Here is a 23,514-nt window from a genome sequence, read left to right on the forward strand (position 1 = left end):
TGAAGCACAAACTCATTTAGTTTCCAGTTTTTAAGACTGACACATTTTAAGAAGGCTGCCAAAGACTACTTCAGAAGGAGTGCAACAATCACCAACACAAAGATTAAAAGTGCAAAATAGATAAATAATCCTGAAACTCTAAAATGAAAATAAATCTACCAAAAAGTTAAAGAGAACTCAAACTTCACTAGTTACTTAAACAGCACAGAGAAGCCATATATCAAGGTGCAAGAAAGGCTAAAACTTCAGTGATTACAAGCTAAAGACAAGGAATTTTGCCACAATTAAAAGTTACTGTTCCCTGTCATCACACAAAGAAATTGTGTGCATTACTTTATGTTTTTCTTAGGCCCAGACAAAAAAGGAACAGATCTGCAAGATTATGTTGTCCCTTTCTAACAACCAGAGTACTCATATTTTGTGGTTTGACATTGGTCCAATGCCAGGCAATTTACTGAACAATAACATAAACCATTTATCTGGAAGACAAGACACCTGGGTACATTTATCACTTTCAACAGGAGATATATCCTATTGCAATATCCTATTGCCATAAGTAGCACATCACTGTGGCTGGCTGATGCAGTAAGAAGGAAAAGCAACTTGATCCTTTCCACAGAAGATGAACTACTGTGAGGCCATATAATCAAACTTCAGAGGACCAAAGCAAATGTAAACTAATAGACAGGTCAGCAAGTTAGGAAGAAAATCAAAAGTTGTTTGGATTTTTTTCCTATGACTGTGTGTTTTATATTGTCCAGTCCCTAGCTAAAGAAAACAGAAACCATACTGTACATATTTGTAGCTTCAAATAGAAGTAAAACATACAGTTCTGCATCTGACAGAAATCAGTCAATTGTGTGTAAGATTTGACCTGAAGGACACGTACACACACTTTGGGATTTAGAAAAACTAGGGAACCCTGCACCTTGCTTTTGACCACAGAAGGGCAAGGCAGGTGTTCCAGGCACACACTTCTTTTTTTGCTTTTGCAAACTTGTTAAGTGTGTATGTTCAAAATCCTCCTTCTGAACGTAGGTGTTGCTGGGATTTTATGGGTACTGGGAAACATTTCCTAGCCCTGGGCATCTAAACTCCACCTGCGTCCACCTGTGTCAAAAAAGAGATATTGTTGGCTTCTTTCCTTTGACCTTTTCATATTTTCTTAATTCAACAACTTGCTCTGCTCAGTAGGGAAATAGAGATGGAGTCATTATTACTACTACTGAAGCATCATCCTTTAGATTCCTCTCTCCTCCCTGTTTGTCTTATTTGCATTGAGAAGCCAAGAGTTTCTCATATTCTTTGCTTTCAGCTTTCATTACAGCACAAAGGCTTAGTGGATCACGAGGAGATTTGTTATGTCTGTCTCATTCCGAGTCCTAACTAATGGAGAACCGCTCAGAATATTCAGAGTCCTCGTAGAGGTAAAAGTGAACTTCACTTTATGTCTATCTTTAGCACATTCTTATAGGGTCCTACAGGGTTCACATGGCTCAACAAGCTACTATTGGCTAATAAATTTTGTTTATCATTCCTTTTCTTGCACACAACATCATTGTTTTTCTTCATTCTCGCTGCTCCAGGAAAGTTCCAAGGACGCTGTCTTTGGAATTGTCATCTGGGTTGAAAGCTGGGTTGTGCAGACAGGCTTTGACTAAAATATCATGCCTTTGCTCTGTTAAAATGTTTTCCTACACCTAACAGTGAAAAGTAAATTGGAGAGAAGCTAGCAAACAAAAGAGGTCTTGAAATTAGCTTTAATTTTAAAAGAACTAACTCTTCTAATAGTGGAGCTTATTAATTAGCAAGGGATGCTTAGAAAGATATGAAGCAGAAGTTTTCTTTAGGGTAAAATGCTGGACTGCAGCATTTAATTATGAAACACAAATATGAACTTAGGAGGATGTATTTGAAAATGATTGCTGACACCCAGGGAATGTTTCCATTTGTTGTTTTAAAATGCCTTTTAATCTGCATCCAGTTTCCCCCTAAATCTTCAAGCTCTTTTCACACAATGTAGAGTGTGATGCATGCTTTGCCCATAATGTTACCCTGGCTCAAGCTTTGAACTAGCTGCTAGTGATAATGGAATAAGGAGCTGTCATGTGTTCTGCTATTTCAAACTCAAACTAGGAGATGGGAGACTGAAAAGTTACTCTTTTGACTGTGTGCTCTGTATCAGAGGTTTGAGTTTCTCATTTAATATTGGAGAAAATCCTATGAAATATCACCATCTGCCCTGCCTTTATACTTTCCCCTAGCCACCCACTACTGGCTACTCTAAAAGATAAGATGCTGTACTTGATAGTCCTGACAATGACTGTTATTAAGTTTTTATGCTTTTTTGAAATTTCTGTAGATCATAACTATGTCACTTTGCCACAGTCACCCTTAAATTATACTTTTGGTTGATCTCAGCAGAAAGTTTAAAGCCTGATATTCTTCTCCTCATAAGCAATGCAGTTTGGCTTGTCACCTTCAAGGAAAGCTGCATTAAGTTTTGACATAGAAGAGTGTAGAATCAATAACCAGAAATATTTTCTCCTTCTCCAAGTTTATCTTCTGGATCAGAGTCAGTTTTTCAGAGTACAACACTCTCCATCTGTTTTCTGCTACCCAAAGGAAAAGAATACTGATGCTGGTCATATGAGCAACAGCTCCTCATGTACCAGCATCATTCCTGAGAGGCTGGAAAAGGGATCAGCAGTTACTTTCTGTTTCAGCTGATGACATAAAACATGGCCAGCCAAAAAAACCTGCAGGAACATATATATACATCTTGTGTAAGAGGTCATTAACCAAACTTTGTCCTTGGGTCTATACAAAGAAACTATGTTACTATCAGTAAGATTTATATTTATAGACCCAAGGACAAAATAAAGCTGCCAGACAGCATTTTATAGTAGAGCTGTTTATAGTAGACATGATTATTTACATTGTTATTCTGAAAATAAGTTTAGATCAACAAATGTAAAACTGTATGATGAGTAGAGCAAAACCTACTTTCCAGCCAGACTAAGATGCTTCCTGAAGAATAAGCTAGTTCTGCAGTCAATAAATTTGTGATTTGTTGTTGAAATACCGATTCAAAGTCATTTGGACAGCACACAGAAGAAATGCAATGGATTATTTACTCAGTATTCAATATTCTTGTGTTATGGAGCTCATTTTATATTTTTTCCAATTAGAGGGTAAAGGTTCACACAAAGTCAAATCTATGTTTAAATTAAATTATCTACATGTTCACAGGCCTTTTTTGTTGTTTATGATGTTACCTGTAGGTGTCAAAAACCCAGGCTCTGGCATTCATCATAACTCTGAACACAAGAGATTAATCTCTGAACTCAGCTGTACAGTGCAAATCCAAAGGCTATTACATGTCTCAGAACCAAAACTTTCCCATAATAAGGAATCTACAGCCTTTGTTCACCAGGCTTTGCCAAAATCCCTTCATCTGGCACTCAAAATGATTATCTGGAAGAAAGTAGCATAACCCAAATGGTATACACAAAATATCAGCTGGAGCTTAGGGCAAATCTTGGTCCTAATGAAGTTAATGGCAGAAGTCCCACTGATCACAGTGAGACCTGACAGACTGTGGCAGCTGTGTGCAAGCCGGAGCAGACTGGTAACAGCCCTTCAGCTCATTGTACGCCCTTGGAAACACACAGAGCCTTTCACAAGTCCTTTTATCCATTCCAGATACTCAAATATTTTAAATTATCCCAAGGCTAATACTGGGAAAGTACAGATACAACCGATGTCAGTACCCTGCTGTATAAGAAAAAAATGAAATGCTGTTTCAAGATTCACTTAGATGATTATTCCATGAACTTTATAGAATACTAAAATTCTAAAAAGTACTAGCGTGGCCAAAGTCTACTAAATCTAAAATGTTTTGTAATGCAGTTTAAAAATAAAGAAAAACATTCTTATTCAGTTAAACAGATTTTTTTAAATTAAAAATCTAATACATATATACACATACATACATATATATATTTATATATAAATATATATATATAAAAATATATATATATAAATTATATATATATATATATAAAACAGTTTTTCATTTTTGAAATGAGCGAACTGGGACAATGCATATAAAACTGTTAAAACTTCATTTCCCCAAAAAGTTTCTGTTAAAAAAATCCTGGCTCATTTTTTGTAGATTTGACTTCTGGATAGCATGAGGCTGACTGAATGAATTACAAGCTGCTTCTGGACTCCTCTCCAAAAGAAGTGGCTTGTGGTGATCTAAAAACATCACAAGATGAAATAATTTTAGTAACCCCAGCTGACACAATTGCTTCTGTTGACAGGCAGCTACTGTAACCTAAATTGAGAGGTAGTTCAGGACTCTTGAGAAAATTTGTATTGAAAAAAGACCTGAACATCAGGGCTTTCCCCTCTATTGCAGTTGCATGGAGCATTATTCAGAATTTTCTCCTTGCCCTTTGTTTTTTCTGCTAGCAAAGTGGTTAAGTACTGCTATGTTGAGTCCCACCACTCTGTAGGGTTACTTAATTAGGTCTACAATAAAAAATTAATTTTATCTTCTTTTCCATATCACAGCTGATATTCAGTGGAAAGAATAAGGTCAGAGTCTTCTATTTTTCTTTGAAGAAGATAGCACCAAGCTATTCTGTTTTATCTTGATTTAATTACCAATTCTAGGAGGAAAGCTGTCACACAGGTTCTGTGGCTGCTACTTTGTTTTAGTTGCTATTTGGAGGCCATTGTAGTGACTGTTTTGGATGTGCCGCCAGGCAGTTCTGGCCTGCTGAGATCTTTTTTTTGACACTTTGAGAACTACTGATGAGTTTTCATACCCCTGAGGCAGTGCAACCTGTCTCTTTGGCAGCTAAAAATGATGCTGCGCTGGCTGGACTGCTCTCTGCTACAGTTCATGGATTCTCTTCTTGGCACACAATTACCAACAGGTGTAACCATGCTCTAAGAGGCCCATGGTAGCAGCCTGAAATACACTAATCGCTTAAAGGAGATGTTCTTTTAGAAGAAATGATGCTTGCATTGTCATGCAGGATGCTGATCATTGCCTGGCACCTCTGTACTCAAGGCAGGAGTCCAAACAACTTGTGACAAGGCACTCTGCCATCTCAGCAGATGGACATGAACATAAGCAGCTTAGGGACTATGCCTGCATATCAAGCATAGGCATTGAGGGCATGATTCCTAGCCAAGAATGCTGCAACTGCTGTTTATATTCTGCTTACCAGCCTAGAGTTGTTTATCTTTTCTTACCAGCCCAGAGTTCAGGGAATATGTCATTGCTAATTAAGACCTGGTCTGGACTCAGTTTCAAAAGCATAAAATATGACTGTGCAAAACAAGTGTCTGTCTAGCTTGAATTGAACCACAAGTCCTAAGAGAAGGAGTTATCAGGATGAAATTAGTACCGGGGTGGACCACCTCAAAATGTGGCCATTTCATCAGATTCAGGAAAAGAGTAAGGGAAGTATGAACAGGAAAATCACCATTAATATATGGGTGGATTTATATTTTCTCAAAAGAAAAAGTAAAACTTGGAATCATAAAGATGTGCAGTTGGAATGGGAAAAATAGTGGAGACCAATATGAAGAAAAAGTCCTGATTGTAAATTGCATGAATTTACAGAATAATCTCAGAAAGGGAAGCTTATGGGCATTTTTGTTTGGCAGTTGAAATACCAAAAGAAAAAAACTTATTCAAAAGTAGAAGGCAATAATGTATTGACTGCGAAAAAAGGCAGACCCTAAGGGATCTTTTCTTCTCCCAGTTCCATGAGTCAAGATTTCATTAGCTGAGGTGCAGTGCTACTAGAGGTCCTAGAATGCCTCTGAAAGCCTAAATTAGCATTTAATGTTTGGAGGCCGTGTCCATACACAGAAAACACACAAAGCAGAGGAATGGGCAACATATGATTTAATCTATGACACGATGTGCTTCTGCTCATTGGAGACAACTGCAAATCGGATGACAGGATCAAGGACACACTGAAAATAGACTGGAAATTTATTAAAACTGGATTTTTATCTTGCCACTGCTATCCAAGTTGCAAGCCAAATTTTCATGAAATAGCCTTCTTTATAATTTTAGTATCAAAACTGATTTGCAATTAAGGTAAAAAAAGAGGTTAAGCATTCACTTGTCTGATGAAAACGTAAATAGAAATATTGAGAAGGAAAGCAAGCATATAAAAATGCAAAACTAAAACTGAAAATAATTCACTGCATGACACTTCATTGACTACTTGAAATACAGGAAAAGCTGCCCCAAAAAGTAAAACCCTCACAAAAGAAATGCTGAAACCAGACACAGCAAATTTCAGTGCTGATATCGTCCCATTCAAGTCATTATTAATGCACTATAAGTAACAGGACCATACATTTTACATTATTTTATTTTACCTTCTTTTCCTTATACCCATGAAGCAATCTTTATCAAGCAAAGATTGAAAGACATTATGCCTGTATGGAAAGTGGAATACAAGAAACTCAAATGTTATTTAAAGCCTAACAAATCAATAGATCAAGGCTAGTAAGTTTCTATATATTGTATGTTGCTTTTATCATGTACTGATTCTAGGAAGTTAATGTCTTATATTCTCTTCCTCTTATATTGGAGGTTGGGAAAGAGGAAGGACAGTGGGAAAGGAAGTTTTGCTTACAAGGAATCAATACTGAAGAATAAGCAAGAACAAGATGCAGCATATTCCAACACCCTTCTCTAATGATACAACTAGATAAATTATATCACTTCAGTTCTCCAGCCCTATGCAGAAAGACAGATGGGATTTGTCATTACCGAAATGTCTTTCCACAGTTCTATCACCTTTCAAGACCAGTGTAGCTCTGACAACTTTCATTATTATTACACTTGTATATATATCAATGTTTGAATTTGAATGTATATATTTATGCTTCTGTCAAAGGACCTTAATTTTTAAGAAAATATTTTGTTAATATCATAAAATTTTTGCAGGGTCATCACATCCCCTTGCATTGTTTAATGTGATAATTTTGGAATACAAAGTAAGTTAGAGAAAATCTGAAGTTTGCCTTTGTCTGTTACTATGCACTTTTTCCTACTGAAACTATTTTAAGTCTAAATCAAAGCACAGTGAAGTTAGAAATTGCTCAATGAAAAAACCTTTCCTTATTTATCACACTTCAAGTCACCCAGTTTCCATTTGAATATCCTGATGGGCCTGGAGTTAACATGCATGTCAGAACTATTCAACTCATTCTCTCAGATTGCTCAGACTACTTTGCAGTCCTGCTACAGCCCCTGCCACCACACCAAAAGAGTAAATTAAATGAATATCCTTTTCTTACTTGTAAGATGAAGGTCAGCTACCAGGTTGAAGATGACGCATTTGTCGCCTTCACTGCTAGCTGGAAGAATATTAATGTAGGGAGGGCTGGCTTCCAAAAAAATGTAGGAAAGGATTGCTTTCCATCATAAATCACAAATACAGTCATCGGGTTTTGTAAGGCTGGAGGATGAGCACTGGGCAGTTTTAGGGGAAAAAAAAAATTTAAAAAAATAACCAGCAACCAGCACTAGATATGCCACCAACAATGAAAATGTCTGCCGCTAAATTGTGCTGCTTGTTTCTCTTTCACCTTTAACTTTTTCTCCTTTTCCATGGTATCAAGGCCAAGGTTAACATGGAGAGTAAGCACTTGCAAGTCAGATATTCCATAGTCAAACTTGCACTTTCTAGCATCCACCTCTCTAAAAGGTCTCCAGATACCTGCCCAAGGCACCACTGCTCCACAAGAGAGGATTAAAAGGGCATCCAAAGAGACACTAATATGTGGTACTAAAGATACACACTGGTATTATTGTTGGTCTAAAGATAATTCTGACCTTCCCGCCTCCAGCTTCTTCATTTCTGTGCTCACTCTGTCACAAATTCACACTCTTCCGTTCTGAGGATTGCTCTAGCTATTCACCTATTCATCTTCCATTTCACTGATGCCCCTCTAGCATAAACATCCAGACTGTTTCTATATTGCACAAAATTTCTTAATTGCCCAAGCTCCAGCAGAACAGGACTGATCTGGGACTCCTATTGTCAGGAGATCAAGAGAGCTCAGCTCTTGCCAAACTTGCTCTAAAGAGGATTTGTGTGGCCTCCCAGCACTAACCTGATGCCTTGTTTCCCCATTCACAAAGACATTCACTGGGAAATGGCCTTTTTCTCACAGTCAAGGTTCACTGCTACCTTACCCCACCAAGCAAGCAGAGATCTGCCAGAGGTGGTGGTACAGCCAGGCCAGAGCCAGGCAGGCTGTAGAGGGGCAGGAGAAATTAAACATCCTCGCCCAGCAGCTGCCAGGAGGATAAGACACACTGGAGACTTGAGCCTTGCTCATGCCTTCCTCCAGCATGCTTAGCCTACAGCAACAAGTGTACATTTTTACCATGATTACCAGGAAGAAAGACAGAGGATAAAGAAAAAGGTAGCCACTAATCTTTCCTTAGGCCTCCCTTTGCTCCTGAGGGAAGTATTTCAAGATTTTTTTTTTCTGTTGTGTGTGTTATAAATTTGTATTGTGATATTGGCTTTCACAGATGAATATTATATATTAAATACTTTTTAGCTATGCTAACAAGTCTTAAGTTTAAAAGAATTTCCTAGGTACAAGGCAAGGAAACCCCAGAGGGCAAGGACAGTGGGGCCCAAGCTGTTTTCAGAACAATAGAACCCAAACTGTTATCAGCGGAAGATATGAAGACCAGCTGCCCTCAGGGGAAGGATGAGGGGCCCAGGCTGTTATCAACAAGTGACCATCTGCAGCAAAAAGGAAACCAAACTCCAAAATAATGCTGACCAGCTAGAATAACGATAACCAGCAAAAATTATGCTGACCAGCAGAAAATAACATGATCCAAGAAGGTGGAACCAGGGAGGGGACATGCTTGAATATGCATTAACCTCTCACAGCAAAGATGGGATAAAAAGGACACTCCTGAGATACCAGGTGTGTTCCTGGCAACCCGCCAGGGCACCCGGCCGTTTTAACCCTTTGCTTTATTTCTTTTGTCTCCTAATTGTCTTTTGTTTATATTAAATTCTTTTTATAATTTATTAAGTGAATCTCGTTTTTAAGATGTGGGAAGGTGGGCAAGGAAGCAGCTGTTTTAGGAAACAGTAAGCGCAAGGATGCATTGGAAATGTGACTGTGACCTACTCTGTGCTTCACATTGTGCAGGAAAATGCTTTTATCTGTTGGAGATTCACATCTTTTAGCCCTTTCCTGAAAGAAGGGGTCTGTGACCCATCTTTGAAATAGCTAAGAAGGAACTATTCCTTTTAAAACACAGTTGAAAGGGGACACGATGAAATAGCATTGAATAAAATAGGAATCCTTGTAGCATAACTGAAGCTCTCCATCTATCACATAATGCCCTACCCATGAAGCCATGTTCTACTTTATTCTCATATTGGCCTAGTGAATCCTGAGTTCATTGCTACACAACAATCCAAATTCAACAGGATGGCTGACAAGCACTCCTTATATACCCTGGTGACCATGGACACCCAAACTTTGCAAGAGAATGGGGCATGTAGGTTTCAACTCTGTAAGAGAGGAAAGAAAGGTGAACATATTTTTTTTTTCCACTTACAGGCTACAATAATGCATGGGCCAGAGCTTAACTGGCTCTACCCCTTCAGCCCACACCAGGAGTGGATCACAGTCCAGGAGCAGGATGACCTGAGGCGTAACTAGAGCACTTGCTCTACAGCTTTTTGGCTGTCAGTCTGTGCTCTGAGGAGGCAGGGACAAGAGGGAGGTCTTTTGCTTGGGATAATAGAGGATTTATTGCTCTGGGCAATCTCGGGGGCAAAAGACAGAAAATATGAGCATGCAACAGCTGAAATATGGAGGCAGTTCAAAGGGAGAGTGCAGAGCATAAGTTAATTAGAGATATTCTGGGGATGGCTAAAAGGCAGGGTTCACAAAATCATCATCCAATGAGAGAGGTAGGGGCAGAAATTTGGTCACATGGAGTAATCAAACATCAAAATTTAGGGGATTTCTGAAGTGGAATTCCAAGCATGTGGTGGGCCTAAGGTAAGATTGACAGAAGACTCGAGTAGATTGACAACATGGGGTAGGAGGGTCTGAGTAGGGTGATAATTTGGACCAAACCATCAATTTGGGCAATAACAGAACGTATCATTAACAAGAAACACACTGCAACACTACAATAGATAAAGAAAATAGTAGGGTGAAACTATCTTTCTGCTAAAGGAAAATGACACATCATACTGCATTTTGTCTAGTCTTTTGAGTCCATGAGGCAGTTCACTAGCTGGAATCACTTTTGAGATTTAATTATAGGATTATCTAATTAGTGGATTTAGAAAGTAAAGCCCATGAAACTCAAGAATTCACTGTTACTTTAACTTGATATCTAGACAAGGTTGAGTAAGTCTGAACTCTGGATGAAGAGGGAAAAGAAAGCTACTGAAGGATAATCAGTTACAGCTATTCTCCAACAGCCAACAGCAGTCAAAGGGCCAGCATCCACATCCTGACACGTAGAAGGAAAAGTGTAAATTCATGGCACATTTAGGCTCACCAAAAAAAACCCCAATGAACTGAAAAAAACCCAGCCCTGAAATAAGAAAACTATATAATAAAAATGTCACAAGCAGTACAATTTTTTAGGTTTCTTATTAAATAAGAGAGCTTCACCAAAGCAAGGATCTGAAGTGTGGGTTCACTAGTGAATACATTAAGTAAATTCTTGGTTCAGAATTCCACTGGGCAATACTCATTAAGTGCTGTCTCTTACTGCAGATGGTTATGAAGTATCTTAATAGATAAAAAAGCTATTAAATATTTCATCTTAATAATACCTACCTGCCATCTCATAGTCTACAGAAACAGGCAGGAGAATCTTCCACAATAAATTAATCTTTCTGAAAAGTAAGAACTGGTACAGATTTTTGGCTGAATTTTTTTCCCACTTGTCTTTTTTTGCCATTTCACTCCATATGCTCTGGAAGCATTTTCTGCCAGAGGAAAAATATATTATTTACTGAAACAAATCAAAGATTCATGCCATTTTATGTCCTGTTCTTGGTAGTAGTCAATATGAGTTACCTGACACAGAAGAAGATAAAAGATTTGTACAGGCAATTCTGACTAAAAATTTGGAATAGCAGGGTCAATAAGAAAATACTGGCTTAAGCTCAGGATTAATACCTCCTGAAATAGAATTATTTATGCTCATTTAAATATTCTATCCCATTAATATTTGTCAGGTTTTCCAGTTTTAGTTACGGTAATTGGATAATACTGAACCATTTCAACTCATTGTCATGGGGTGACTTTACCTTTAAGATAGTTTTGAGAGCTAAGGAAGTTGAAGCTGTTGGTGACTGATGGGAGTCTTTTCTCCTGACCAATTATCAGTCATTTCTAAGAACTGACAGCAGTTTTGACCATTGAAAAGTGCGATCAACTTGTGAACACCGGCTTAAGATGTAAAGCCAGAGCTCTCTTGTTCTCTTTGGGTTTCCGGCCTCTGACAAGGTAACAAGGCTCTGTCTCAGCCTCTTTCCCCACCCCCCTGCTCCTGGCTGGACAAGGCTGCAGAGGGTGGAGGGGGGAGAAACGGAGCTGGCCAGCCTGGCTTGGTTTGCGGTTTCTGCTGCTGGACTGAAACCTAACACTATGAACATCTGCAGCTTTTCCAAGACTTTAATTCTTTTACTACTTGGATAAAACGTACAGATTACTCCTTTTTTCCCGAGAGACAGAGAGAGAGACAATCAACATGAAGAAGACAGTGAAGAAAAGAGTTAAGTTTTAGATGGGGAAGAGAGAATAAGGAGATGCTTTATAAGCTGCAATATTTTTCTGTTAAAGCTATGGAGATGGACAATAATGTTCTGAAAAAAAACCTCCTTTAATTCATGACAGAGTATATTGGGAGGAATGGAGTGTTCAAAGTGTGGATTTTGAGCAAAAGTAGAGTAATTGTGATACAGTGAGGTGCTGGAACAGAGTGGAGCGAAGATTTGAGGCCTTGAGGGCAATGAGGAAACTATTTCCAGCAAAGCTCACAGAGACAGATGAAGAGGACTTCTGACTTTGAATAACTCATCCTTAAAAAATGATATCCCTAGACTCATGGCCCATACACACCTCAGAGTGATGTGAAATGGGAGGAGTGAACTGATGACAGGATTTCCGGGCAGCTGGCATCAGAGAAAAAGAAAACTATAACAGAAGTAGTTTTCTTGTCAGAAACTCCATAGATTAGCAGAAGACTTCTGTTTCTCTAGAAAGACTGATGAAAAGACTCTAGCAGGAATTGGGACTGTTTTAAACACCAAAGTTCCAAAGTTTTTTGTCTCTGTGTTGTCATGTGAACAAGGGAATGGTGGGTAGTGAGGGATAAAAGGGTTTTCTGGAGGTTTATTCTGGTGTTTTTATTCTTGTAGTTTTGTTAATAAACTTTCTTTATTCCTTTTTAAGTTTTAAGCCTGTTTTGCTCTTGCTCTAATCCATATCTCACAGCAAGAAGTAATTTTTTTAGTTACTGCCTTAAAACCACGACACTCATATATTTCTAAACAATATTTCACTCCTGTACTGCTTTATAGTAGTTCACTAACACAAGTTAAACCAATTGAGAAACAGTCTGCTCTCCATCTGATACCAACAAATATGATCTAATTCATTAATTAGATCCCCAGCTTTGACAAGTTTTTTAAAACAGTTCTAGAGAACTATTAACACCATTTTTTCCAGTTAAATTTATTTTGGCTCATGGTCTGGTCTACTATTCCAAACCACTGTTATAAATGCAACGGCAGATTAAGGATAAAAAAGATAAATTTATTATAAATTAATAAAACAGCAAAACAGCGAGGAAAAACCACAATAAATGAACAGCGCAGGGCTGGGTGGACAGGGTCTATACGCAAGGTATAGGTGTTCCCAAATCCACGTCTGAGGGTTCTTTGGCCTGGGTTTTTATAGGGATTTTATGTCCCCAGGCTAGAATTCCAATCAGTTTCCATTCACCAAGTGTCCCTGATTGTCAGGTGAATGGATTTCCTGGCCTAGAAAATTGAGTCAGTAAGTGTCCGGGCAGAGTCTCCTCAAATGCAAAGTGAGTCTGTATGTATTTTAACATATTTCATCACAGCAGAGTCGAGGGATCCGGGCTAGTGCCGATGGATATCTCAGAGGAGTAGTCTCTTCTTTGTCCTTCTTGATTGAGTTACTTTAGCATAGGTTTGGCGGGTGTGGTGTTCAATTCTGGCAACGACCATTTTCCTGAGGCTCGTCCCTTTTGTTTCGCTTGATGGTCTCCGGTCGAAGTCGGCCGGGTGTTGCCTAGGTCCGGAGGTAGACTTTCAGGCTAGTTCTTTTGTTTCTATGATGGTCTTTGTCCTGTTCTTTCCTCCGAGTTGATGTGCCTGCTGAGGTTTATTATCTGGGGGGGTTCTTTTGCAATCTGTAACTTTGGAAGAGGAATTCTACCTCGACCTGGAGGAGAATTCCTCATTCCATATTTTCATCAGTTATAACTATACATACTTCATTTAAACCTTTTCTTTCGAATTTTTATTCATCCAATTCTTTATTACAGTCCCCCACCTAATAATTTGACCACATTAAAAATTCGTGTCTGCATACTTTTTCAGAGGAATACAGGTTTAGATAATGTCGCTTTCCTCTTTGTCTGACTCCTCTACATTTTCTGGGGATAACATATGTTTGTTTTCAAATTCTCTCAATGCTTTAACCGCATTTCTACTCTCTTTTTCTTCCTCTAACTTCATGATTTTAGAAAGAAGGGCAGTGTTTCCTTGTGCCTTTTCTGGGTCTATTGGGAGAGAGGCAATCTGCATTCCTTGAACGACAGAATGTATCAGTCTGATCAGACAAGGAATTAGGCAGGGTAGGAAGATGACTCCGGCAATTGAACATCCTATAAAGAATACTAGCTTTTTCCACCATGCCCCTTGTCCAAAAATTTGATCCCACCAAGAAGCTTGTAAAATCGAATTCCATTTCTGGACTGGTACATGGGCTACTTTCTTTATTTCAGCAGCTAGACCCTTTATAGTTTCTCCGAAGTCATCTATTTCCATGCAACACTCTGACTCGTTATATCTACCACACACTCCTCCCTCCTCAGCTAGCAAATAGTCGAGAGCTAGTCTGTTTTGGTATACAAAAGCTCTCATCTGGTAATGTTGTTTTGCTAGGAGTTCCAGGGCTTCTGAAGTGTGGTTTGAAACAACTTCTACCACAGCCTGTAACCTAATGAGCCGATTGAGGAGGTAGATTGGGGTCCTGTATCCCCAACTGCCATCATTTGCCCATGCTGCCGGTCCATAATATTGTATGATCCTTTCGGCGGGCCATTCCTCCCCCTTCCATTTGTGGTTACCCCCGGCTATTGGTAGCTCCCGTTTCAATTCCCTCTTTTGTCGGGCTAGAGTTTCAAAGAGGGGAGCACCTAAAGACCTACTTTCATCCTTAGGTAATGTAAAGAAGAAAGGCCGAATTATTCCAAGTGTGCATGATCCTTTCCAATTTCTGGGTAATTCACTGTATGCTTTCTTTCCGCATATCTAGTAAATCCCATCCGGTGCCTTCCAATCTCTGTTAAGTTTTGCCGGGTCCTCCCAATATTCCCTCAGGCCGAGAAAGGCATGGAAGGGATTCGCCCCGTCCTGTTTGTTCCAGCATAAACCAATTAAATCTACCCATTCGCAATTATTTTCCCGAGATTGGCTCCAATAGCCCTCGGGTGATTCTGGCTGCCAGATTTTTGTCTTTTTATCTGAATTTACCGAGAGAGTTTTTACACACGGGGTGTAACCAACTAGCTCGGTGAATTCCCTTCCTTCCCGACTGATGCAAAATGTTCCAATGATTCTTTTGTCAATCACCTACCCCTCTGGTCGCCGGGTTGTTTTAGATAATTTCAATCCTGTCCACTTAAGTAATTGTTCCGGGGTTAATCCTTCTCCCTTCCATGGCCATCTTTCGGCTGATTTCAGGCCGCCACATATCCAACAATTAGTTAATCCTAATTCGGTGGCTATTTCTTGCATCAGATCTATAAATAGATTCTGATTAGGGCTAGGTAGTTTCCAATTATCGTATTGTTTTTCTAATTGCTCATATTGCTCACTGAGAGAGTTTAACCTCTCTTGTTCTAGTCTTTTTCTTTTGTTTTCCATTTCCTGTCTTTTTAGTTCAAGAGTCAATTGTTTTATTTTATTTTCAGGGTCTGAACCATCCTCATCTTTTGCAAAACAGATCACCTGATCAAACTGTAGACACACCCTGTCATCGTCATTTTTCAGTAAATCCAAAACTATAGGTTCATTACTGAATGACACTTTCGTTTCGTGTTTCAGGTTCCTCCCTTCGCAGTACAATTTCCCTCCCATGGTACAATATTTTAAGTTTGCTTTATTGTAACACAAGGGGTTGACTCTGTGATACGCAATGAACGTCGACTGTTTCTTTCCCCCAATCCAGACAGTTTTATTACACTGCCCGCAGACCGAGATTGGGGAAACCCCTCCTATTTCTCTTCTACTTCGTAGGTGGGTCGCTTGGACCTCTCTTCCCCCTGTGATATGTGATTGCCTTTTTCCAGTACTTATCCCCGGGGTGGAGCACCAAATTTTCTTTTCTAGCTTACACAGGTCCATTTGGGTATCATTTGCCCAGCATTCCCCTGCGTGCAATTCCGGAGGGCAAGTGATCAATCGCTCGGTTCCTGTGGCAGTTTGGCACTGCTCACACTTCCCCAGGGAGGTCGTCCCTGGAGGCGCCTCGGGGTCCATCCCCTCGGCCCAGCACATGGCTAGGTTCAGGATCGTCAGGATTCCCCACAATCGCATCCCTCTGCCATTCCCTCCGCCTGTATAAGAACATACGGTGGGGATAACCATCTTCTCGGCAGCAAGGACTGTCTTCAGGGGCCCTTGACGTCCTGATGGCAAACCTCCTTTTAAAGGTTGCCCACCGAGATGCCTTGATTGTGCCGCTCCTGCACGGTACCTTTACGTTTCGGCGGCACTCGATTATTAGAGGTTCCGCCTTACAGTCTAAATGACCTTGTAGTCCCTTTTGAAAAAATCGGAACCACTCCGGAGAGTCGAGTTCCAAGATGCCCACCCGGGTAGCAAGTGCTAGAAAAAGGTTGGTCTGTTCTAATTCCTCTTTGTAACACACGGCACACAACCCTCTTGGTTTCTGCCCCCCTAAACAATGAGTCACCCACGTTTGTTTACAATATGCACACTTAAAATGTACAAAAGGAAAACAATAACATTCGAAATTGGTACAACTTATCCTTTCTTCGCTGTTCATTTGCCGTTCCGCTGAAGCCTGATTTTCAATTCTCCCGGAGGGGTTACAATTTTCCACTCGGGGGGATCGTGAACCGAAACTTCCTTCACTCGGGAAGAGTGTGTCCAGCCCTTTTCAGCCGTGCGAACCGCGGTGTCTGTAGTCAGGAGGACGAGGAATGGTCCTTCCCAGTGAGGACTGAGGGGTTGTTCTTTCCACACTTTGATCAATACTTTGTCCCCTGGTTGAATTTGGTGGATCGGAAATCCCAACGTGCTGCTCTGAGGAATCAATCCTCTTCTCCTTAACTCCTGTAAGTTTTTATTTATAGAAATGAGATATGGTTGGAGTTGCACATCCTCTATTTGAGGATGTTCAACCGGCATACCATGCTTGTATGGCATTCCATACAGCATTTCAAAGGGGGACAGTCCTGTCTCTGAGTTCGGCATGGTTCTTATATTCAACAATGCCAAGGGGAGACATTTGATCCAGGACATTTTTGTTTCGATTGTCAATTTGGATATTTGTGATTTTAACGTCTGATTCATCCTTTCTACTTGCCCCGAGCTCTGAGGGTGCCAGGGAGTATGATATTGCCATCTGATCCCTAATGCATCGGACAACTGTTTGATAATTTTTGAGGTAAAATGTGTGCCCTGGTCCGAGTCAATATGGTCTACAATACCATATCTAGGAATTATTTCTTCTAGTAGAATTTTAGACACTGTTTGGGCCGTAGCCTTAGCTCTGGGAAAGGCCTCTACCCAATGTGTCAATTTATCTACTATAACTAACAAATATTTGTTTCTACCAATTTTTGGTAATTCTGTGAAATCCACTTGAATTCTTTCAAATGGCCGGTATGAGAATGGCCGACCTCCCCAGTTAATTTGTCTAAAATTCGATCTATTTACCTTTTGGCATATCACACACCCTTGTACCTCTTGCTTTGCGAGCTCGAAGATTCCTTTACACCCAAAGAATTTTAGAAATTGTTCCGCCAATGCCCTGGTCCCCCAATGGGTTTGTGCATGTAGTCTTTTGAGTATTCCTTTTGCTATTCCCTTTGAGACCAGCTCCCTCCCGTCAGGTAACCACCATTTACCCTCTTTGAAATGTCCACCTACCTTTTTGAAGTCTTCCTGCTCCTTTTCCGAAGGAAGCACTGAAACCTCTGGAGGTTCCCTTGGGGATAGCTCAGAAATACTTACGGTTAACAATGCCGCTCTTTTCGCCTCTTTATCCGCTAAATTGTTTCCCCTTGTATGGAATTGTCGTCCGGTCTGGTGTCCTTTTACATGAACCACAGATATCTCCTGTGGCTCTCTGACCGCTTCTAAAATTTGTTTGATTATTTCCTCGTGTATCAATCCTTTTCCTTTGGTGTTGATCAGACCCCTTTCTTCCCAAATTTTCCCGAAGGTATGCACTATCCCAAATGCATACCTCGAATCTGTATAGATGGTTCCCCTTTTTCCCTTCAAGCCTTTAAGGGCTCTTAGGAGAGCAAAAAGTTCACACGCCTGTGCTGACCAATTTGCCTTTAGGGGACCTGATTCTACAGTCTGTCCTGTTATGCCGTTTATGATGGCATATCCCGATTTACGTTTTCCTTCTATCATTCTCGAGGAACCATCGATAAACCATTTTTCTCCTCCTTCCAATTCCTGATCCTCCAGATCGGGTCTTACTTTAGTCTGTAATTCTACTGCCTCAATACAACTATGAAGTAGCTTTCCTGTCGGTTCTCCATACAAAAATTGTGCAGGGTTTTGTGCAGAGGTCGTCCTTAATTCCAGTCCTGGCGAGCTGATTAACATGGCTTCATATTTCAGAAGCCTTGAATCAGTCAACCATTTCTCTGCTTTTTGTTGTAAGATGTTTCTTACGTCATGTGGGGTGTAAACTATCAGGGGAGCTCCAAACGTTACATTTTTGGCTTCCCCAACCAACAGTGCTACTGCCACAATTGCTTGCAAGCAAGTAGGCCAGCCCCGACTGACTGGATCTAGGATTTTGGACAAAAACCCTATGGGTTTTTTCTTTTCTGCCCATTCCTGGGTCAGAACTCCCTGTGCTGCTTGTCCACTTATATCAACAAACAGTTGAAATTCTTTATGTCCGGTAATGTTAGAACTGGAGCAGTGACGAGGGCATTCTTTAGTTCCTGAAATTTAATTTCGTCTTGCCCTGTCCATTTTAATCGATCTGTATTTAGTCTCTCATACAGAAATTTCACCTTCTCGCTGTATCCTTCAATCCACTGTCTGCAATATCTCATGAGCCCTAAAAATTTAAAAATTGCCTAATTTGTCTCTTGGTTTGTGGGGCAGGAAGTTCAAGAATTCCCGCCACCCTCTCGGGATCTAATTTCTTTTTCCCTTGCGATATCCAATGTCCATGATATTTTACTTCGGGCTCTGTGAATTGCAGCTTGGATTTAGATACTTTCAACCCTTTTTGTCCCAGAAAATTCAGCAGGGAAATGGTACATTTCTTCACCTGCTCCTCCGTGATTCCGGCGATTAGCAAATCGTCTACATATTGTAATAGTTTTGTCCCTTCCTCTGGAGTGAATTGAGTGAGTAATTGCTCTAAGGCTTGTCCGAACAAGTTCGGAGATTCTACGAATCCTTGTGGGAGGACTGTCCACCGCAATTGCTGATTTCGATTGGTATCCGGGTCCTCCCACTGGAAAGCGAAAAAATTCCTACCCCCTTCATCCAAAGGACATGTCCAGAATGCATCCTTTAAATCAATTACACTATACCATACATCCTCTGGTGAGAGTCTGTTTAGTAGAGTGTAAGGATTTGCTACCACCGGAAACCTGGTTCGGGTTCTAGCATTTACAGCTCTCAGGTCCTGAACCAATCGGAAGTTCCCATCGGCTTTCTTCACTGCCAGGATGGGGGTGTTATGTGGGGACATGCAGGGTTCGAGGGTGCCTCCTTTGAGCAGCTTGTCAATTATTAATTTCAAACCCCTCCTCCCTTCGGCTGGGATGGGGTATTGTCGGATCCTTATCGGATTCTCTGGATTTTCAATTTCAATTTTGATGGGAGCAATATCTAATTTCCCCACTTCCCCTTTTGAGTGCCATACTCGGGGGTCGATTTCCTTTTCATCTTTTGAAGTCAAATGTAACACCTTTACGACTAATTCTGAATCTTTCACAACGATATTTATTCCTAAAGCTATGATCATATCTCTCCCTAATAGATTGTAGTCTGCTTCTTCCACAAGCAACAAATTCCCTAAACATATCTTATTTTCCGACTCGATTTCCACCTCTTTGATTACCGAGACTTTAAATGGATCTCCCTTTGCGCCAATTACAATTACTTTTTCTTTACTCGTTTCACACCCTATAGGTAATTTCTGCAGGGTGCTTCTCTCAGCCCCGGTATCAACCAGGAAACTCACTTCCTGGCGGTGGGGACCTACCTTCAATTTTATCAAGGGCTCTTTTGCTGTTACTGTCCCCATTTGAAAGAGCCCAAGACTTCCCTAATCTTCTTTAAATATTTGTTCATCTTTCATTCGTTTCCTGCAATCCCTTTTTATGTGTCCTACTTTCTTACAGTAGAAACACTCTGGAGGATCCTTTCGAGGAGGAGTTTCCTCCTTCTGAGATCCCTTTTGTTTCTTAGGTATTGGTTTACCTTGTTTCTGTTCTTGTTTTTGAACTTCCTTTACTGCAGCCACTAATATTTTGGCTTGAAGTTTCTGTTTTTCGTCTTCTCTCCTCATATAAACCTTTTGAGCTTCCCTTAGAAGCTCTTGGAGACTCTTCTCCTGCCATCCATCAATTTTCTCAAGTTTCTTCCTAATGTCCTCCCATGATTTAGCCACAAATTGAGTTTTAAGCAGGACTTCCCCCACCGGGGAACTGGGATCAGTCCCGGAGTAAATCTGCAGACTTCTCCGCAGCCTTTCTAACCATTCGGTAGGGGATTCTTCCTTTCTTTGACATTCCCCAAATATTTTGCTTATGTTTTGTCCCCTGGGGACCGCCTCTCTTATTCCCTGCATGATGATATTCCTTAAATCTATCATGCTTCTTCTTCCTTCCTCGGTCTGGGCACTCCAACTCAGGCTCACACTCGGCCACTTTTGGTCGCCGGGTGTTCCCTGCGGGTGACGCCTTTCCCAATCTCTGATGCCTGCCTGCTTAATCATCTCTCTTTCCTCCTGGCTAAACAGGGATCTCAGGATGGCCATGAGATCTTCATAGGTGTAGATGCTACTTCCTAGAAAATCGTCTAACTTTTCAGCCACCCCAAATGGGTCATCTAGCAGTCGCCCCATTTCTTTCTTGAATGCTCGTACATCCCCTGAGTTAAGGGGTACGTTTACAAATCCAATTATTCCGGGGGCGGTCGGCACTTCCCTGAGAGGGAACATTCGATGCCCATTTTCTGTCTCCCCCCATTCTCCATTCCCTATTTTTGATTTCCACCGAGTCCTGCTTGCAGGAGGGGAACTGGAGTTTGCGGGAGGGTTTCCCCTCATTGCTGGCGGGATGTCTGCCGCAGCTAGGTGACTCAGAGGGTTTTCTTCTGATACTTTCGGTGGTCCCAGCTGTGAGGGCCGGACCGGGATTTGTGGAGGGGGTAAGCCCCATCCTTGCGCCAACATCGACTCCGGAGAGGGTGCGGTGGCTAGGTTTTCTACAGGTGGGGGGGTAGTGAGGGTTTCCGGCACCACTCCCGGTGGTTGAGGAGAGCGTGCTCCTGTCGGTTGCCCTAAGGAACCCTCGGGTGCTGACGGTACTACTTGATCCATCGCCGAAGGCTCTACTGGCCCGCGGTATGGAGGGGGTAAGTGATCCAGGGGTTCCCAGGTCTCTGTCTTATGTTCGCTTTTATGTTTTACTGGAAACAGCCGTACTTTGGTATTTAACCAGAGTTTAGCATATTCTTTCTCCTCAGCGTCTGAAGAGACCTTTTTCTCTAAGTGTGCGAGTAATTCTCTGCACGTCCATCTATCAAATGTCCCCAATACTGGCCAAGTGAGACAGTTTCTTAATTCCTGTCCTCCCCAGATCTCGGCACAGTAATAAATCATTTTTGCTTTGGATTTCCCTCGTCTTTCGGGACAACTTTCCCAATTTCTCAACATCCACCCTAAAGGACTCTCCGGTGGGATGTCTAGCATTTGTTTTGGTTCCTCTGATGGGCTTTTCTCGTTATCTAGTTTTTGCACTCTACTTTTTCTCTGCCCCATTTTTCTTACGATTCTTACCTGCTCTGCGTTGTGTTCGTCTTTCTTTTCGTTTCTGAAAGTCCAAGGTCGCACTAATACTTACCTCTCGGTTAGCTGTACCGGGGTTTTCTCAGTGCTCCGACTTTCTAAATCTTTTGGCTGAGAGAGTTTACCAGTTCCAGAGCTCGACTGGACGTCCCTTCCTCTCTCAGCCCCTTTTTGATCGGTCCCCTGAGACTCCCTTTAGCCTCAGGCTTTACGAGTAAGGAAAGAGAGACCCTTTCTCACAGAATCGCTTCCTTCGCGGCCGGCCAATTCCCTCGCGGGAGGATGGAAACGCGGCCTTGAAGTCCACACTCGCTTCGTGACCAGGTCACGTCTCTCACAAACTCGCCCGATCACCCGCTCAACCTCACAGTACTTACAGCAATTTCCTGCGAGGGCGTCTTCGTGCACGTATGACTTTTTATGAGCTACCAAGCCGCGGCTTTCCCGAAGGCTCCTCGCCTTCCCGAGCTCTCTGGATCCGTTTCCTCTTTATTATGGTTTTTTCCTCAGCCTAAATTTGGTTCGGCAATCGGAGCGAACTGCGGAGGGTCTCTGCTCCCCAGGCCGCTGAAATCAGCGGGGATACCCCCCTGGACAGCGAGATTCTCTCACAGTTTCTTCCGATCTGAGTCACGGCACCAATCTGTTATAAATGCAACGGCAGATTAAGGATAAAAAAGATAAATTTATTATAAATTAATAAAACAGCAAAACAGCGAGGAAAAACCACAATAAATGAACAGCGCAGCACTGGGTGGACAGGGTCTATACGCAAGGTATAGGTGTTCCCAAATCCACGTCTGAGGGTTCTTTGGCCTGGGTTTTTATAGGGATTTTATGTCCCCAGGCTAGAATTCCAATCAGTTTCCATTCACCAAGTGTCCCTGATTGTCAGGTGAATGGATTTCCTGGCCTAGAAAATTGAGTCAGTAAGTGTCCGGGCAGAGTCTCCTCAAATGCAAAGTGAGTCTGTATGTATTTTAACATATTTCATCACAGCAGAGTCGAGGGATCCGGGCTAGTGCCAATGGATATCTCAGAGGAGTTGTTTCTTCTTTGTCCTTCTTGATTGAGTTACTCTAGCATAGGTTTGGCGGGTGTGGTGTTCAATTCTGGCAACAACCATTTTCCTGAGGCTCGTCCCTTTTGTTTCGCTTGATGGTCTCCGGTCGAAGTCGGCCGGGTGTTGCCTAAGTCCGGAGGTAGACTTTCAGGCTAGTTCTTTTGTTTCTATGATGGTCTTTGTCCTGTTCTTTCCTCCGAGTTGATGTGCCTGCTGAGGTTTATTATCTGGGGTGGTTCTTTTGCAATCTGTAACTTTGGAAGAGGAATTCTACCTCGACCTGGAGGAGAATTCCTCATTCCATATTTTCATCAGTTATAACTATACATACTTCATTTAAACCTTTTCTTTCGAATTTTTATTCATCCAATTCTTTATTACACCACCATAACTATTGTCTGTATTTGAAGAGCAAGAAGTTCATTAGTTTTCTATTTTACAGCTGTCTGGTTTAGATTTCTAAAGCCAGATGCAAGCCCCTCATACTGCCTCCATTCTTCTTGATTGCTCTGCTCAGATAATTTTCCTATGACCACCACCCCCTTATGTTTCCTAAACCAGAAATGAAGCATGGATTTGCAGCACAAGCAGTAGGTTTTCATACATGTTGGCCTGACACAGGCAGAACCTGTGATTTCTGGATCCTGTTCAACATTAGTTATTGTTTCAGACAACTAATTTCTTTCCACACTTAATTCCATTCATCTGGAATTGTGAATAATCAATGCCCTTGATTAAGTATTTTGTCAAATAGGTTTTGATGAGATACATAGGTGGATGGATATTTTACTAGTCCTGCATCTGAGCTCTCCAGCAGAAATAACTCA

At 41.2% G+C, this 23,514-nt stretch overlaps 1 protein-coding gene across 1 annotated transcript; it reads right to left on the bottom strand.

The window, feature by feature from the left end:
- Positions 1-15,610: 15,610 nt before the first annotated feature.
- On the bottom strand, positions 15,611-21,597 carry LOC147652445 (uncharacterized). The gene is made up of 2 exons (XM_086894142.1): positions 17,496-21,597; positions 15,611-16,676 (listed from the first exon to the last, which is right to left on the bottom strand). The coding sequence occupies exon 1, from the start codon at positions 21,595-21,597 to the stop codon at positions 19,879-19,881; it is 1,719 nt and encodes a 572-aa protein (XP_086750268.1). The 3' UTR covers positions 15,611-16,676; positions 17,496-19,878.
- Positions 21,598-23,514: the final 1,917 nt, after the last annotated feature.

This window comes from Cyanistes caeruleus, chromosome 6 (assembly GCF_971803275.1).
Source record: "Cyanistes caeruleus chromosome 6, bCyaCae1.hap1.1, whole genome shotgun sequence".
In the NCBI taxonomy this organism is placed as follows: Eukaryota; Metazoa; Chordata; class Aves; order Passeriformes; family Paridae; genus Cyanistes; species Cyanistes caeruleus.

What these genes read in the sequence shown, in the direction of transcription:
- LOC147652445 (XM_086894142.1), bottom strand. Translation starts at nt 21,597, where the DNA reads ATGGGGCAGAGAAAAAGTAGAGTGCAAAAACTAGATAACGAGAAAAGC.